At 35.8% G+C, this 17434-nt stretch overlaps 1 protein-coding gene across 5 annotated transcripts in view; it reads right to left on the reverse strand.

Moving 5' to 3' along the window:
* The window catches only part of ATP8A1 (ATPase phospholipid transporting 8A1), a 130161-nt gene that overhangs the window by 7418 nt on the left and 105309 nt on the right, over positions 1-17434 (reverse strand). For all 5 annotated transcript variants that reach the window (XM_074822428.1, XM_074822426.1, XM_074822429.1 and 2 more), the window contains 2 exons: positions 4767-4855; positions 4292-4384 (listed from right to left, as the gene is read on the reverse strand). In XM_074822428.1, the coding sequence (XP_074678529.1) occupies positions 4292-4384; positions 4767-4855 (182 nt within the window). The remainder of the gene's footprint in view (positions 1-4291; positions 4385-4766; positions 4856-17434) is intronic.

Consider the following 17434-nt stretch of genomic DNA (forward strand, 5'->3'; position numbering starts at 1 on the left):
TAAAAATCTACATGCAAAGCCAAGAAAACATGGTTTCAAAATTAACCAATGATAAAACATAGTAACTAAATGTCTATGCTCATTATATGTACCTATATGGACAAGCAGAATATTAACTAATTTTGAACATGAAATTTACATTTACATTTACAGGCAATTAATCTCATTCATAGAAAAGAAGTTTACTACTTTATATATTCCTGACCAACAACTTAGCTGGTCTAAAAATAATTTCCAAGTGGACTGAATGAGAAACAGTGATTATATGAAACAGCATTTGCAGTATATATCTCTAAAGACGTTTCCACAAGTTTGGACTCTTATTCATGTTATTGTTAGTCTATGTAGTATTCAACTCAGTAAAAATATTTTTGTAGTAAGGATTAATACTGGATTAATTTGGCTTAAGCATTATATATAAAGTATCAGAAAAACTGTTTTTGAACAATGGTTTATATACAAAAAGTATCCTTTTACCTTAGTCATTTCAATTTTAAGTAGAAATGGCTTTGTGGCATTTCAATTACAATGGCTCTAATGATAGAAATCATACTTTTTTGTGGTACAAATTTGTTAATCCACTGAAGCTGCTCTATTATTTATGCTATCAAGGCACCCTTAAGTCAATACTATTCCAACATGAAACTTTACTTTCTGCTGGAAAAGTGCCATGAAAAATTCACACCTTCTTGCTCGAAATATATTCCTACTTACCGGACAAATATATGTGATAAAACCAATTTCAATGTGTTGCCTACAGAAGAACAGAATCAAGTATTTTTGGACAGTTTTGGGGAAAAATTCTGATTACACATCTTTACAGACATGGGAACAACAAGATACGATAGGAATGCTCTTCCTGAGCCTTCAATGGTAAGTTTAAAAACCTTTTCAAATCAGCACTGTAAAAATACAGGGGATGACAGATTTTTAAGACTATATTAGCAAACCCTACTTTTAAAGCATATGCTAAAATACAAGGAAGGTATTTGAGGAACAATATTTTAAATTATTTCAAAGTAAATGTCAATATTTATCCTAATTTTAAGAAAACCACCAAAAGCACAAATTTAGAAATTAAATAGAAAATTCCCATCCTAAGATTGTTTGATAGGAAAACATCAAAAGGTAAAGCCTTACAATCTTAGCTGTATTTAAATGCATGCTATACCAGGTCAACACAATTCTAAAAATCTGCAACAAACATATTCTAGCTGAAAAAAACAGCAATAAAAATTAACACTAATATACTTCTAAGTAAACATTCAGATACTGTTTGATTACAGCATCTAGCCAATAGTAGAATCCTGACCTGTTATCTGTGGAAGTTGAGCCTCTTGTGTTGTAGTATTTTTAAGATGGGAATGGACAGAGTGCAAAAGTTCCTGAGTTATCTTTCTCACTGTTTCCCCATTATTTCTTAAACAGGGTTAGGTTATTTTGGCATTTCATGAGAACAAACCCTTTCTGCTACAACATAAAAACGTACTTCCAGAGGTATGCACTCTAGAAAAATATTATTTGGTGCTGAAGAATACACAGTAAGTTTTTAAAAAACAACTATTTGTTGTTGCATGAAAAGCACTACAACTCAAGAATGAAAAAAGTCTCATGTACATATTTAAAACATATGTAGAGGACATTCCTTACCTATTTAACTACTTTGAACTGGTAACTAGTTAATCCAGGCTTCTGCAATTTAGGAGACTCAAAAATGTTTATAATAGTTCAGTCAAATTTTTGAAGATTCAAGTAAGTCAGTTCATCAGATCATTTCTTTAACAAATAATACTTTATCCATAAAAGGTGAAGTTTTGGCTCTATTATCTGAATTAAGATATAATGTAAAAAAACAAGGGAGGGAATAAATCCTTAAGAGATATTACGATGTCTAACATCCATTGATTTCCATGTTAGGTGGATGCTTGTATACTTCAAAGAATACAGGTCTAAAAATAACTTTGTGGAGAAGGAATGGATCTAAGAGACATTCTGGCAGGTAACTAAACAACCTTCATGAAGCCCTTGTAACTACTTAATTGTGGGATAAAAAGATAATTATAAAACTAGTGGTGAAACCACCAAATTCCTCTTACCTAAATAAGAAGGGATTTGGAAGACATTCTGTAGGATGAAGGAAGAGCATACTGCTACACAGATGAAGTAAAAGTAGCTGAATTGGGGAATGCAAGAGAAGTCTTGGGAATGCAGGTATGCAATGCTAAGGTACATGACCTTACTTTCTTCTACATCCACAAGATGTTCCCCTTTTAGCATTGTCTAGTACTAATGTCTGCTTTCTTTTCTGCAATTCATTCTTTTACAACTTTTGCTCTTCACAAAAGAGCATACAGCATACATTGCTTCTGGCTCAAAGCGTGGCACATTGATATATGAGTCGGTTAATTTGGAGGAAGATCTTGCCCTGAAGCTGCCTGAAATGGGCACTGCTACTGGAGAGAGGCATCCATCACAATCAATTTAGATCACCTTTAAAGGTAAGAGAACTTACTCTTGCAAATAGTAGTTGGGTCTTCCAGTGATGAAGGAAAAGTATGCTCAGTGCAGGAGTTGTCATCAACTAGGGGATTTTGCAGTACTTCCAGTCTGAAGTTGCTGTTACTAAGACAGCATAGAGAGCCTGAGCGGAAGGTAATGGCCTCAAGTTGCACCAGGGAAGGTTTAGGCTAGATAGTAGGAAGTATTTCTTCACAGAATGGGTAGTTAGGCGTTGGAATGGGCTGCCCAGGGAGGTGGTGGAGTCCGTATCCCTGGAAGTGTTCAAGAGGCGGGCTGACATGGCGCTTGGGCATATGGTGTAGTTGGGATCTGTCAGTGCTAGGTTAACGGTTGGACTAGATGATCTTCAAGGTCCTTTCCAACCTAGATGATTCTGTGTGTGATTCTGTGTGTGTGAGATGCTATGTAGGTATGTGCTCCTATGTAGCCCACCACACTAGACTAAGTGTTCCATAGGTTCCATGCCTAATGCTACTTCCCCTGGTATTTGTCTATGGTACCAGGGAAGATGAATTCCACTAGAGACAAAACATTCTTGTGAAAATAATTTCTGGGAAAAGAAAGGAAAAGGAGCAAACACTCAGACAAGCTGGATATTCCACCCATTAGAAATTATGGTCATCACCCTGGTATCTAATGTAAAATTTGGTCTCAACCTGGTAAATCCTAGTAAGCTGATTCCCATGAACTGGAGGAGGGATACAGTAAGACTAAAGGAGACAGGGAACTTAAATATCTTTATGAACAAAAGGTGCTTCCTGAAAACTGAACCTACAATAAAAGAAGTGGCTTTTGTGTTTTTTCTGGTCTCTTTCTGTGCACAGCTTGGTAGGAAAAAAGGGTTCTTGGCTAAGCCCTTTGCCATGAAGATACGAGAAGAACAGCAGTCCAAAGGAAAGAAAGAACAGGAAAATCAAGTATCAACAGTTTCAGCTCTTTTTAGACTTCAAAAAACCCATGAAAATGGACAAGGAAAGAAAGCTCTAGCTCAGCCAAATGGCACTAATGAATTGGAAGGGGAGAGAGGGGTACTTTGTCATCTCATACTCCCAATTCAGCAAGTGTTTGCTACAAGCTACAGTGAAAAATTCTGAAGTATATTAGTGAGAGCACACCTTTATGCTGAGTTTACACATAGAAATTGTCCGATTGCTCAGTTTTACTTTCTCCCTTTTACAATTACCTGCCTGACTCATGATGGAGGATGCAACAAGGGAACTCTTGTGGAGTCTTAAAGTTATTTCTTACCTCATACAGGTTAGCCAAATCAGTTTGCTCTGGACTGGCATTAGATATAAAGCCAGCTTGTTCTATTAAATTTCAGCAAATCCTAGACATATTTTGCTGTTTGCTCCTATGTTATCAAGCAGGTTTTAAATTTTTAGATTTTTTTTATTGTGCTTAGACCCAATTTATAACTATACTAGTGAATGATGCAGGTTTAAACTCACTTTGTATTAATTGTTAACACAGTCAAAAGTGACAGAATTAAAATCATACCTCAAGTCTGTTCTATACATAATAACTAGAAACGTGACAGTCAGCTACAAACAAACACATCAGTTAAAGCCTTTGGTAAAAACCTACATCTGAGCATATGAAAAAAACATATGGCTCAGTAGACCTGAAACCTCTTTACAGATGCCTTTTGTTTGTATGGATTTTTAAAAGTAACCTTTTGTCTTTGATACATATGTAACGTATGCTGAAAATATTTAAGTCTGTTGTTTGGTTTTTTTTTAAGACAATAATCTACAGATTTTTACAGTACCTCTTCCCATGCACAACCGCCCCAGGATCCTCAGATTTTGCTTCCAACTCCTGAACTTCATCTACCAGTGTCTTAAAAGTAGTTCTCTTTACTCTGTAAGTAATACAAAATACTGCCAGATTTACTCTTCTTGAAAGCAAAAGAAGAGATTGGTTTAAGACTTACATAAACATTTAATTTAGAAATCAAATTTCCCAGATGACTTAAAATTAAGCTTTACAAGAATATTACAAAGTAAGTCTAAATAATGTATTCTATCATTTGTTCTCACGATTTAGAAACAAATATTTATAAAAAAGACATTACAATTACTGAAACATTTAAAATACTAAAATGTCAAAAAAACAAACAAGGGAAAAATAATTTTATATAATCACCAGAGCCGATCTTCATTTGCTTTTCTTATATTAGTAATTAGAACACACATTTAAAAGTCAGTACCTTCTCCCGTAAACCTGGGCATTTCTGTACTCACACTTTGTATACTACATCAAAAAGTAAAGCTGTCATAGGAATACACAGAAGTCCCATCCAAAACACTCCAGAACTGAACATCATAGCTGCCTGGAGGGAAAAAAAGCACAAAAATGTGATGATGTCATGACAAGAACTACAAAAAAAACCTTAGAAATATCAATTACTTTGTTCAGAGAATCAAAAGCAAGTTTAAACGAACTATTCTAGACTCTCTAATGTGAAATAAAACTCCTTTCTAAAATCCCCTGAGTTGATATAGAAATCCAGTAGATAGTAAGGACTAATTCATGTTAAGAAGCTGGTAGAAAGATCGCACTGCTTACCTCCTTTGAGAGAGGGGGAATCTACGCCTCTACAACCCTGCTCTGAACCACTATGCTGATTGTAGACATTTCTATTAAAATCAGGTTTATTGAAAATCCATCCCCTCCCTGCCCTGTGCAATCTCTGTCAATACATTATGAGCACAATTTCTTATTTGCAATCAATCCTAACAGGATATAATGGTTCGTGAGCATTGATATGGATATTGGACGCTGTTACAATCATTTTGCAATATAACTCAGATCAAAGTTATCTCCAACAGAACTCACTGTACCACAGTTCCCACACTGCCACAGACTCCTTGTTCAAAAAACTGCTTAAAAATGAGAACTAAGAAAACAACTAATTACATAATTATGGAAGCATGCAACATATTGTTAAATGAAGATCTGACACATTAATGCACAGTGAAATATTTGCAAACCAGATCATTGCTTTTAGTTGTGTGTTTGCTTTTTTATACACTGCTTTATATTAATACATAGGAATTTCTTCTGTTCATAACTGGGTCTGTAAACATACTAAAAACTAAAACACGCTAAAAAGCCAAAACAAACGTCATAATGTATGGACATTAAAGGAAAAAACCCCTTTAATCTACCCTTGTAATACATGCTCAAGTGTCTACATCAATAATATTATGGATGCAAGGAGTATGATAAATACTTAATGAAGCATATTACTGAAAGATTGTTTTGCAGTCAGTATTAAAAATACCCTTGTAATATAATTAGGTTGCACAGAAATTGAAAGTAACATTGCTACACAACGATATCCTTTCAAATCCTTTGCTTCATCACTTGGAGACTAATTAATTTCAAAGGTTAAACCTCAGTACATAACTAAAATAAGCTGAAATTCTACTAGTATTAATTAGCAGACAAATGCAGGTAGCTTCCAGTAGCTAAAGTCTAATTTCTGAATGTGCATAGATGAAAATTTTAGAATTATACTTGATACATTCATGTGTACAACCAAAAGTGAATTATTTTCAGGAAAAAAATCTCATTCGCATATAAGTAAAAAGTTCCATTTACCTTGTTTTTGTATCCCAAATTCCTACAGACACTGATACTTTGGAAAGCATTAGAATGTATTTTAACCAAAAAATTGGTAGACTTTCCACAGCTATGTTAAAAGGACATAGCTATTGCCCTGAGATTCTAGTAATTATTTCTGCCAACAGCTGTCACCAAAGGTGTAAACAATGACAGGTTCAAAATAAAACAATTCACATTTTCAACAGAGGAAAAAAAAAAGAAAATTTTGTATCAGGAAGTGGAGAAAATGTATTAGCACAGTCACTTTATAAGCAAAACATGACTTTTGACATACTTGATGAAATACTAATTTCCTAAACCAGCAGCTAATAGGAAATGTCTATCACAACTACATTTTGCAAGACATTTTATAATTAAATAGTAATTAGAGAGACAAAGTTTCCTAAAAACCAAGAAAAAGCATAAAAAATACAACTTGAAGTAATTACGACTCCTACTTCCTATTATTAACAAAATTTTTTAATTTGTAAGAACATAGCAGAGAGCTGTCCTTCCGTTAGCCACCCTGTATTAAATGTTTGCTGGTGAAACACCAAAAGTGATAATGTAGGTCTTAGGATGTTAATTCTGACCATTGTAATGCTAACTATGAATGAAGGAACAACTGGCGCCTACTATTCAGCCCATCCAGCCTTTGGCTTTACAAATGAACAACATGAATTGAGGAAAAAAAAAAAAGTTTTTCTGCGTCATATTTGAAAGCCTGTCAGATTTTTTTTCTTTTACAGAGTTAATCCAAACCTAAAAGATTTAAAGCCGACATTCGCATTAAAGACAGAGGGCCTCTTTGTATTTTTTGGACGAAGAGGGGAAAAAATAAAATCCCACAGAAGGTATTTCCTTCCTTTCTGTACAAGAAAGCTCTCCCCTCACTCTGTAGAAAACATTTTTGTCTCTAACTTTTCACATCTCTCTACACATAGGCAGGTCATCTGGGAAATGGCAAACCAATCCTTTTCAGACAATGGCACTAACAGGAGCAGCCTGTTCTGGGGACGGACTCTGGCTGCCTCTGTTCGTGGTTTACAAATTGTTCCTAATGTGAGAGATTTGTGGTCTATGCCAAGTTTTCCCCCTTTAGGCCTTGTGAAACCAAATGGAATCTGCCACAAAAGTGGCTCCCAGGGGAATTCAGAAGTAATCCAAAATGAGAGCTGGGAAGCCTAGTTTATTGTAGGAATTACAAATCCTGCAGGGAGGATAAATTATTTGTTGTATGTGTAGCTCATGCTCAGTATCAGGACTTTCTAAAATGAATTAACATTGTTTATTAAGTGCAATGTACAGATTTTTATATAAGTTCTTATTTTTTAAAAAAGGAAAAAAAAGCTGAGAAATACTTCCTTTCATGGCTACTGGCACATTAGAAATCCTGGTTGCAAAACATTTTTAATGCACTGATGAAGATGTACTGTTAGGAAATGACATGCCAAAATGAACAGAGAATATTCCCTTTTTCTTCACTATGAAATCATCTGGCAGAAGAGCTAGCTCAGATTTTGAAGAGCCTTCTAAAAGTAGAGAGCAAGATGAAAAGAACAGTAAAATTCTTGTTGCAAAAAAGCTTATGAAAACCCTTTTCAGTTTATCTATTTCAGGTATCACCTAGGTACGTATCCTCTTCCCTACAGACCACAGAACTATTATAATACCTCCTCAACACCATCAAACCAGCAACAGTTTCTCAAGAGCCTACAGAGACAACTTAATTAGTTTTAGTTATCTGCATGTGTTTGCCTTCATACATGCCAAAGTACTTACTGTTGTAATATTAAAACAGATCTGCATTGACTCCCAGTGCAGTGAAGTTCCTACAAATGAGTTCTTGTAGTGCCTCTAGTCCTTCTTTGCTATTTAGAGTTTAAAAAACATATCAGAGTTCCTACTAATTAAGAACTAAATAGGAACTCTGCTTATTAAATATAGCAAAAAGGGAGTCCCTCCATTTTCTGCAAATACAAAACAAAGCCTTACTGATATACTACAAATAGTAAGAGGTACTGAAACTGAGGGAGTACCAGGCAGTCAGGAAGCCATAACTGTGGATATCTGCAGGCAGAATCTTACTTGAACAAATCTCCTATAAGATGAAGAAAACGAGTAAGGATAGACTAAGGAACATGCCTTTACTTCTTCCCTAGCTCCTCTCATTTTCTTCAGCTAAGGATACAAATAGTCGACTGCAAGATCACAAATAGTTGACTGTAAGATCACCAATTTCCTCACTGCAGGTGGGTATGAAGGGTGGACTGTATGCCACAGAGGGATGATGAAAATTATCATCTTAATTATATAAACACAAATAATAAATATTATTGTAAATAATAAATATATAGAAAAGCTCACAAACACAGACACGTACTATAAAACCTAAAGCTTCAAGAAGTATGTCTGTGGTGACACAGAGCAATACAGAGACTTAGGTCAGGTCTCTTGTCTACAGATGTGTCATTAATTCAGCCCCTTGTTTCAGTTAATATTTTAAGTATCATTGGAACACACGTCTTGCCTTTTCCTACAGAGTACCTTAATCACTCAGGCTGAGCAAAAGCCAGCACATTGTCTCTTCTGATCCAGTAAATATTTGATTATTCCATATGAAGTGGAACAGCAGAAGACACAGTTCTCTGTTCAATCACCCTTTCAGCAGAAAATGTTACCCTGAAAATTGCAAAGTAGAGAGAAACTTAAATCTGGCTTTTGGGTAACATTCATTTGGGGTGAATATTCTAGTATTTAACTGTTGGATAAATGGGTATTTTAAAAAACATAGGTGATAGGGGTCTAACTGTGGGAGGTAGTTCAGGTTTGTGAATCATCAGATTAGCACTTATCTCTAACCACAGTAAGGCATTTGAGCCCAGAAAGGGATGAAATGCAAGACTGCACCTCATCACACGTTCTTGTAACTAGCTTAGAGTGGCTGCTCATTTTCACTTTGTGAATTAAGTTCACAGGCATTTAATGCCTTCCTTGCATTTTATGAAAGCCTAGGTTACCTCAATAGATATTTCACATTTGGAAAAAAAGAGCCAAACAAACCAGCAATAAATCATGGTGCCAGAAATAGCTGTTATGAATTTTACCAGTTGCTATCTCTGTTGACTTTAGACAAAACAGTGATGGAAGTGCTTTCAAAGATAAAAAGCAAGAAAAAAGAAAAAGAAGGATTCACAATAAATATTAATACCTGGAAGTTTCCTCAAAAAGCTGAAGAGGAGAATGACACACAAACAAAGCAAGCTTTCCTGAGAATTAGGAAGAGAAGAAGGTTCTGTTAGCAGAAGTTTGGCTTTTGTTAGCACTACAGCTGGAGCTAACAGACCTGAAAAATAACCTTTAGAAAATTAAAGAGAAATAGCCACCTGGATGTGAAATTTGACAAGCTAGAAAATGTTGGCAAGGTGAGATTTATCACACTACTTTAATCATGCTTGTAATCAGAGAACATTAATTGTTCTGCAAGAAAAGACTAAACTGTCCTCTTTGTCTCAGAGTAAAAGATTCACAGGGAAACCTATCTGAGTGGATTCAAAGACGATGTAAGAAATAGTATCTGGAAAAGGAGATGTAAAGCCACAATGAGCAGATGAATTCTGGTGATTCTACAGTTTATTACCAGGATAAGGGTTCTCTGCACTGCAATACGTGTAGCAGGAAGGAGTACAGGAAACACTTACAGAGTTTCACTAGAATTCGTAAAGAACTGGTCATTCCTCACTACTGCGCATCAGAAGAGGAAGTTGCTATGGAGAAAGATGGCAGCTGAGTATCATTCATCTTTTAAGTGTTGCTGTATGCATGACTACAACAGGAATGTGTACTAAATTTGATTCATAACATTTTAAACAGAAAAAACACGTAATTTTTGTTTATAAAGGAGATTGGCAATAATATGCTAAGGGAAAGAATTCAGTTAGAATACTGATACTGGGAAAAGACTAACCAATAAAAAGGAAGAATAGTAGAATGGTAATACTACCAAGACAGACCATCATAAGCAGAACAGGTAAATTTGATAGTTCAAAGATCAGGTCTGCTGTTTCTGTTTGTACCTGTGCAGTCAAAGAACAAGAATGAGAATGTAATTGCTGAATATGGGATCTCTGAAGTATATCTGGGAATAGCAGGCTCTGGCTAACAAGTATCTAGTACTAGACTAAGTACAATTAAACTGCGAAGGTCAGAGGACTCAAAATGGAAACTACCTAATGGGAATTAAATGGAAAAAGAAAAACCCTTTATGAAAATATTTTGGATTCCTGAAGTGAAAGACTAAAAGCAAACTTTGTATTTAAAGAATTAAATAAGCTAAAATAAGTTAGTATCAGAATAATAACAGAATATTAGGCTCTCAGATAAGGAGAGATGACTAAAATGGGTATGTGTTATGGGATGAACTCTGATTCGCTTCAAAAAATCTTCGAGTTCTTTTATGTAGTAATAATATTCTCCACAAATGTACATTGAAACATTTTATTTCTCTAAACAAGAGGTTCACATCGGTATATAGGGGAAGACAGATACAAATTACTGATTATTGTTTTGTGAAGACTCACAGGCTTGTAAAAGACAGGTTGGGAAAAAAACTTGGAGGGGGATGAAAATGTGCTAAAAATGTGGGAAAATGCCTATAGGGGCCTTTTGCTGAGAATGGGGTTGAAAAAGTTTTGGACTAGGAACAAAGACTATAGCTTTTGTTGTTTAATTATTTCAATGTTCTTGAAAACTGTATTTTAGACATGTTCTGTAAATAAACAATAGTCCCTCACTGAAAATTTACTACACCAACTAGTCCCCCCAAAGTGAAGACCCAGAATTTTGGATAACATTTTAATCCAGACTGGGAATAAGCAGTGAAGCACGGGGAAAAAAAAAAAAATCTACTGGCTAACTCTGCATACCTACTCCAGATATCAGCCATTGAAGAATGGGTATTTTCCACAAGTTTTGTGATAATGAAGTGAGAATTGAGACTTTGGTATTTGTTTACCATATAGGGCTCAAGGCAATTTTTAGAAATACAGATTGTCAACTGAGATATATGACAGGTTCCCTTAAAAGCATGGCACAGTAATTCTCTTGTTTCATTGGAGAATTTAAAGAGAACCATTACTTTTCAAATTTTAGGGGCATTATTTACAACTCCCCCTGCTAATATTGAGGATCAGGACCGTAGCAATTTTCTTAAATATACAACCACTGACATTTATTTATTTATTATGACGTATTCTGCAAAAGTTACTAAAACAACACTAATCTGTTTTTAAAAATGCAAGAGACAGGTATCCATTAATAGCACCTTTTACTGCTGGAGGGACAACACCGCAGGGCATAAGTGATAAGATCCTCATAGAGAAGCTGTTGATGTATGGGCTGGATGAACAGACTGCATGGCTGGGTCCACAGGGTGGTGATCAGTGGCACAGTCTAGCTGGAGTCCAATAACTAACAGCGTACCCCAGGGGTCAATACTGTGGGCCAGTCCTGTTTAACATCTTCATTAAAGACCTGGATGATGGGGTACAGTGTACCCTCAGGAAGTTTGCTAATGACACAAAACTGGGAAGAGTGGCAGATGCACCAGAGGGTTGTGTTGCCATCCAGAGAAACCTCAGCAGGTTGGAGAAGCCAACAGGAACCTCATGAACTTCAACCAGGAGAAGTGCAAAGTCCTGCAGCTGGGCAGGAACAACCCCAGGCATCAGTATATGCTGGGGGCCACCCAGCTGGAAAGCAGCTTGGCAGAAAAGGACTTGGTTCTGATGGACACCAAGTTGAACATGAGCCAGCAATGTGCCCTTGCAGCAAAGAATGTGAATGGTATCTTCAGCTTCATTAGACAAAGTATTGCCAGTGGAGGATGAGGCAGATCCCCTCTCCTCCGCACTGATGCGATCACACCTAGAGAAGTGTCCAGTTCTGGATTCCCCAGTACAAGACACATGGACATACTGGAGAGAGTCCAGTGAATGGCCACGAAGATGATGAAGGGCCTGCAGCATCTCTCATTCGAGAAGAAAGACTGAAATAGTTGGGACTATCTAGCCTAGAGAAGGCTCAGGGGGGATCTTATCAATGGACATAAATTCCTGAACAGAGGGTGTAAAGAAGACAAAGCCAGGCTATTTCCAGTGGTGCCCTGTGACAGGACAAGAGACAATAAGCACAAACTGAAACACAGCAGGCTCCATCTGAACATCAAGAAATACTTTCTTACTGTGAGGGTTACTGAACACTGGCACAGGTCGTCCAGAGAGGTTGTGGAGTCCCCATCCTTGGTGATATTCAAAAGCCATCTGGACATGGTCCTGGGCAACTTGGTCTAGGTGTTGGGGGGATTGGACCAGATGACCTCCAGAGGTTTGTTCCAACCTCAACCATTCCATGATTGTATACTAGTCTGAATACTGGTTTTGCTCTCCATTAGACTAAAACAAATTCCCCCTTTCAGATCAGACTTCAGATAACCATCTCCCTCGAAAAGACCTGTTCATTAGAGATTGAAGTACCTGGACAGCTACATTTTAAAAAAGTGTGTGTGGTTTTTTTTGTGTGTCTAACTAAGGGGATTAAAGGATGTATATCTAATATTTTAATAAGCACAATTCCATATAAGCAGGTTATGTGGAATAATACAGCCAGAAGCAATATTTAAGAAACTAATACTGTTAGTACAGTATATTCTAATACATCTTTCCTACATGGTGCAGCTAAATCATCCAACAAGGAATATTATTGTTTTTCACAAAGATTCTGCAAACCTCAATCAAGTTCTGTAAAATACATGTTTGTTCCTTCAGTTTCTGTCAGTAGTTTTATAGATCGCCAGGGTCAGACAGAGCAGAAACAGATAGTGCTCTGGAGAACTTTACAGTGCATTATCTACAGTACCACAATAAATTAAAAAGTTCTGCAGATACTGAAATTTTGCTTTTAATCTCAAAGTCACACTTCTTATTCCAGTAAGTATTATAATTTTAAGCTAATTTATTAATCACTTCTGTGTATAAAAAGAGGCCTGACAACCTGGAACACATAACAGTAACAAACCCAAAAGCGTCAGGAGTTGTACTAGTGTGAGGTATACAACAGGTTGGTTTATTTTTTCCCCCCTCCCCAATTACAGGTTTTCAACTCAAACCACAACCATTTTTGTTCAAGAAAGAGTTACCTGTACCAGCTTAGAAATGTATCTATTTTATAATTTTAAAAGTCAATCTGCTTTTTTTAAGTGGCATTAAAAAGAAAAGCAGCCTTTTGAATTGCAAGGATGGAAACAATGGAAAGGTTCTAGCAGCTTTATACCCTACTGACACATGAATGGTAGCTACTCTTATTAGGTGATACAAGTTACAGAAACTTCATTAGTTAATGGAATTATTGCAAAAGGACTACATAGATGTAAAAACATGTAAAAATTTAATCACAGCATCATTTATTTCTTTCAGGTGGGTATAATGCACAATATGACAAAACACGGACAACAGGAAAATTCTGGTAATGCACTGGATCACAGATTAAAAATGCATTTTCTTCAGCATCACAGAACAGTTTCCTGTTTGAAGAGTCTCAAAGAAAAAAAATTGCATCTACAATGTAAATACCTCATCAACTACGAAGAGACTTGGCATTTACTTTTAGATATTTCTGCAAACTACATGTGGTTTAAACTGAGAAAATACTATAATTTGTTAAAAAAATTATTTGAAGTATACTTCACTTACTCTCCTTGTTAATGTTATATATAAAATAGAAGTATCAACTTCAGTTACATCAATGTAGTACAGAAAGAGATCCATGCAGCTGATTTACTCAAGTCTGCAATGAAAACGTTCAGGTCTGTAGTGGCACCTTTTCTGAAATTAAATTGAGCTTGTTTCATGTAATGGGTCAAAAAAGATGTCCTGTGGTATGACCCACTTCTCCATAACGGTGTTAAATCTAACCACAAAACACCTACAAAGAAGTTGTTTTGGGTTTTTTCTTCTTTTTTTCTTTCTTGTGCATCTAGATGTAAAAGCACAATCTTTACAGGTAAAATATTAAGAAAATAGCCTGTAAAGGTGGTTGTTCAGATGCTTCTACACTAGACAGTACTGACAGACAACAAATGCAGAAATAAACATTACTGCAGATAAACATTGTACTGTAATAAACACTGTGTTACAGAGACTACAAAATTGTTAAAAAATCACTGAAAACTTCTGAAATGTTTCCCATATTTCTCTTGTACACTGTGCATCAAGTTCCCTCACACAGAAATCATGTTTTTCTACTACTACCAAAATCCTCCTGGTAGAAAACATATTTTAACACTTTGCTGTAAGCAGATAAAACTTGAATTTTTAGTATTTTAGGATCTGTGTCTAAGACTAGAAGAATACAGTCCCTAATTCTTAGAATAAACTGAAGAAGAGAAATTTTTAAATGAATGGGTCTAAAGTACAAACAAAAATAATATGAAGATAAATAATAACTTCAGCTTAATTAATGATAAAAATATGTAAGTCTTGTTTCAGACTACTAAAAGACTTGTAACAAAGTTGATCTGCTACAGTACCTGAACTAGCCATGGATACTATATAATTAACTAGTAACTACTTAGGTTATCATCCCCTTTTTAATCACATATACTTCTTAAATTTTACAGCCTATTTTCCCATTTTCTTCTGCTTCATAAATCCTATTGCTTCTCTCACATTTTTTGTCCATTTTTCCTTCTAGGCTGTGTCTACAGAAAGATAATGGTGAACGGACAATTTTCATCTGAACAGTATCAGTCAGGGAAAATGAATGAAGTTTTCTTCACTAGGGACTTTTTTTTTTTTTTCCTAAACTGTAATAGAAACTGGTTTAGGGTTGACAAAATGTAACTGGTTTCTTGTTTGAATGTTGACTCTAAGGTTTTGTCGGAATTTTACTAAGGAAACATGTTTCAGCTACTCTAACCCAGATGCCCGTTATCAATCTCTAACAGGTATCAGCTATATAACTACCAGTTATTCATATCAGGAGAACACTTGTGCTAGGATACCTCTGCTTATGTGAGCCAGAAGCCACTTTTCAACTCTTCTGATGCACCACCTATTTGGCAACCTAGTTACTACTATTTATAGGACTTAGGAGTACTGTAACGTGGAGAGCCACACTGTGGTGAATGGTACTGTACAGTTGGGATGAGCTGGTCCAGTGTGGGAGTAGCAATCTCGAATACCCAGAAAACAAAGGTCTTGATTTATAATGCTGAGGCAGTTCTGGCATCAACAGGGCATTTTGGATCAAAGGGTCCTTGTTTGTCTTTTTTGGGAAAACTCAGAGCAAAAGAGAGAGAAACAAAAATGCACGTGATTATAGTATGAGGAACGTGTCAAGAAGGAGGGGGGCAGTGACCTAGACAATGAACAAAACTGCTGGCACTCTGTCATAAAGTCATAACTTTTCATTTCACTATATTTTCTTTCCTTCTGTATTACTAACATACAGCGACATGTGTAAAAGCCAACTTTAATTATCTTCTCTACAATTGGATTGATACACAAAATGATGGAAACAAAATTAGTGTAAAAAGTAGGGAAAACTTGCAAAAGTATGTGACACACTTTTTCTTTGTTCAGTAAATTATTGAGTGATGCTTTGATACTAAAAGATGAACACAAACCAGCAATTCTTATGATTTAACTTTGGGCTGCTAGCTTCAGTGCTCCAACATAAGAATGTTTCTGCAGCATAAACAGACTCTTTTCTTCTATTACAACTCTGTTTTTTTTTCTCGAGGCATTATCTTGTAGTGTTCTCCATTTAAACACATTTATCAGAGCTGCATAGGTATTTTATAGGAATAGATGAAAAATCCAAGTTTCAAAATATTTAGACAAAACCTTTCCTCTGTATCCAATGAATGAGTTTTCTATCAGCTCCATATGCTTTTTCTCTCCCCTTCAAGAGCATTAGTATTTTATTTTCTTGGAACAGAAGCAGCAATAAGCAGCAAGAATCTTATTATTTTAATGACATTAATATGAAGTTAGACCGAATCCTTATTAGAGTGTTTCAGTAGGTTCTTTTCTGTCTAAAAGAAGCCATGAAAAAGATGTTTGTAGAAGACAGATATCATCTAGTTGGGACTGAAGAGTTGGATGAACGTTGTATCAAGAATACTGACTAGTAAGACTATAAACCTACTAAGATAGAACTCTTGTTACCAGCTCTAAGGAGCTGAAACAGAATATATTTAAACTTTGCAAGGATTATAGTTGGTAAAATCTTCTTATAAATCTACAGTTTATTAAAAAAGGGGCAATTTTTAATGAACACATTTGGAAAAAAAACCCTGAAAATCCCCTTCAGCATGATTTATCAGATCAGGCCAAGTCAAAACAGACAAAAAGTTACAGACGTAGAGGTCAGCTTTTGACTTGTTCATTTAATTTCTGCCAAACGTACTTGGATGAAGTCTTCAAGTCTGACTTGCACATTTGAAGAAATTAGACAAGTAGTATTTGCACAGGCAAGCAGATGTGTCCGTATGGATTTTTTTCTATCACACCACAATCTTTTCCACAGTTAAATTCATGAATCTTTTAGTTCGAATACTTATGGAAGGTCTGGACTTGCTTCAGAGAAACCCAGTGAATTCTGCCCTGCCAGAGACCACGTGGTCAGCGAGGCGGGCTCCGTGAGACCATACGAAAAATCCTGCTTCCAATCTGAGCCGCAGTATTTGTCAACAGGACTTTTAGCCAGAGTACAGCTCAAAAAACTAGACCAGAGCTTTTAAAATAAGCTCTTATAGTCTATGAGATGTTTAGGAGACTTTATTCCAATGTTAAAGACCTCTAACTATATTCTTAGAAAGAAAACAAAACCAAAACCAACCTCACTTCACAACCACCCCCTCAAACAACTGCACGTATGTATACACATTGAAAGCTACTATATACACACATACATAAGCAAACACTAACAAAGTATCTATTTCAAGTACAGTTTTATCACAACAAATAAATTAATTTGGGTTCGTAAATCAGACTACTTTGGTGTCATGTTGAATTCAAACCCCAAGGGTATTTGTTTTTGTGGACAGCTACATTTCTTTACGAAGAACTGTATTTCCACGTTCATAGGAACTACGTTCCCTTCAGAAACATATTTTTCTCCCAATAACTTCAGACACTGAACATGTACTAAGTAAAATATTCAGTTATTTCAACAGTGAAGTAGCCACCTTTATGTCATACCAAGTATAACACACCCTGCTGCTCCCACTGTGCTTATCACT

The sequence above is a fragment of the Strix aluco genome, chromosome 4 (assembly GCF_031877795.1).
Source record: "Strix aluco isolate bStrAlu1 chromosome 4, bStrAlu1.hap1, whole genome shotgun sequence".
Lineage (NCBI taxonomy): Eukaryota > Metazoa > Chordata > Aves > Strigiformes > Strigidae > Strix > Strix aluco.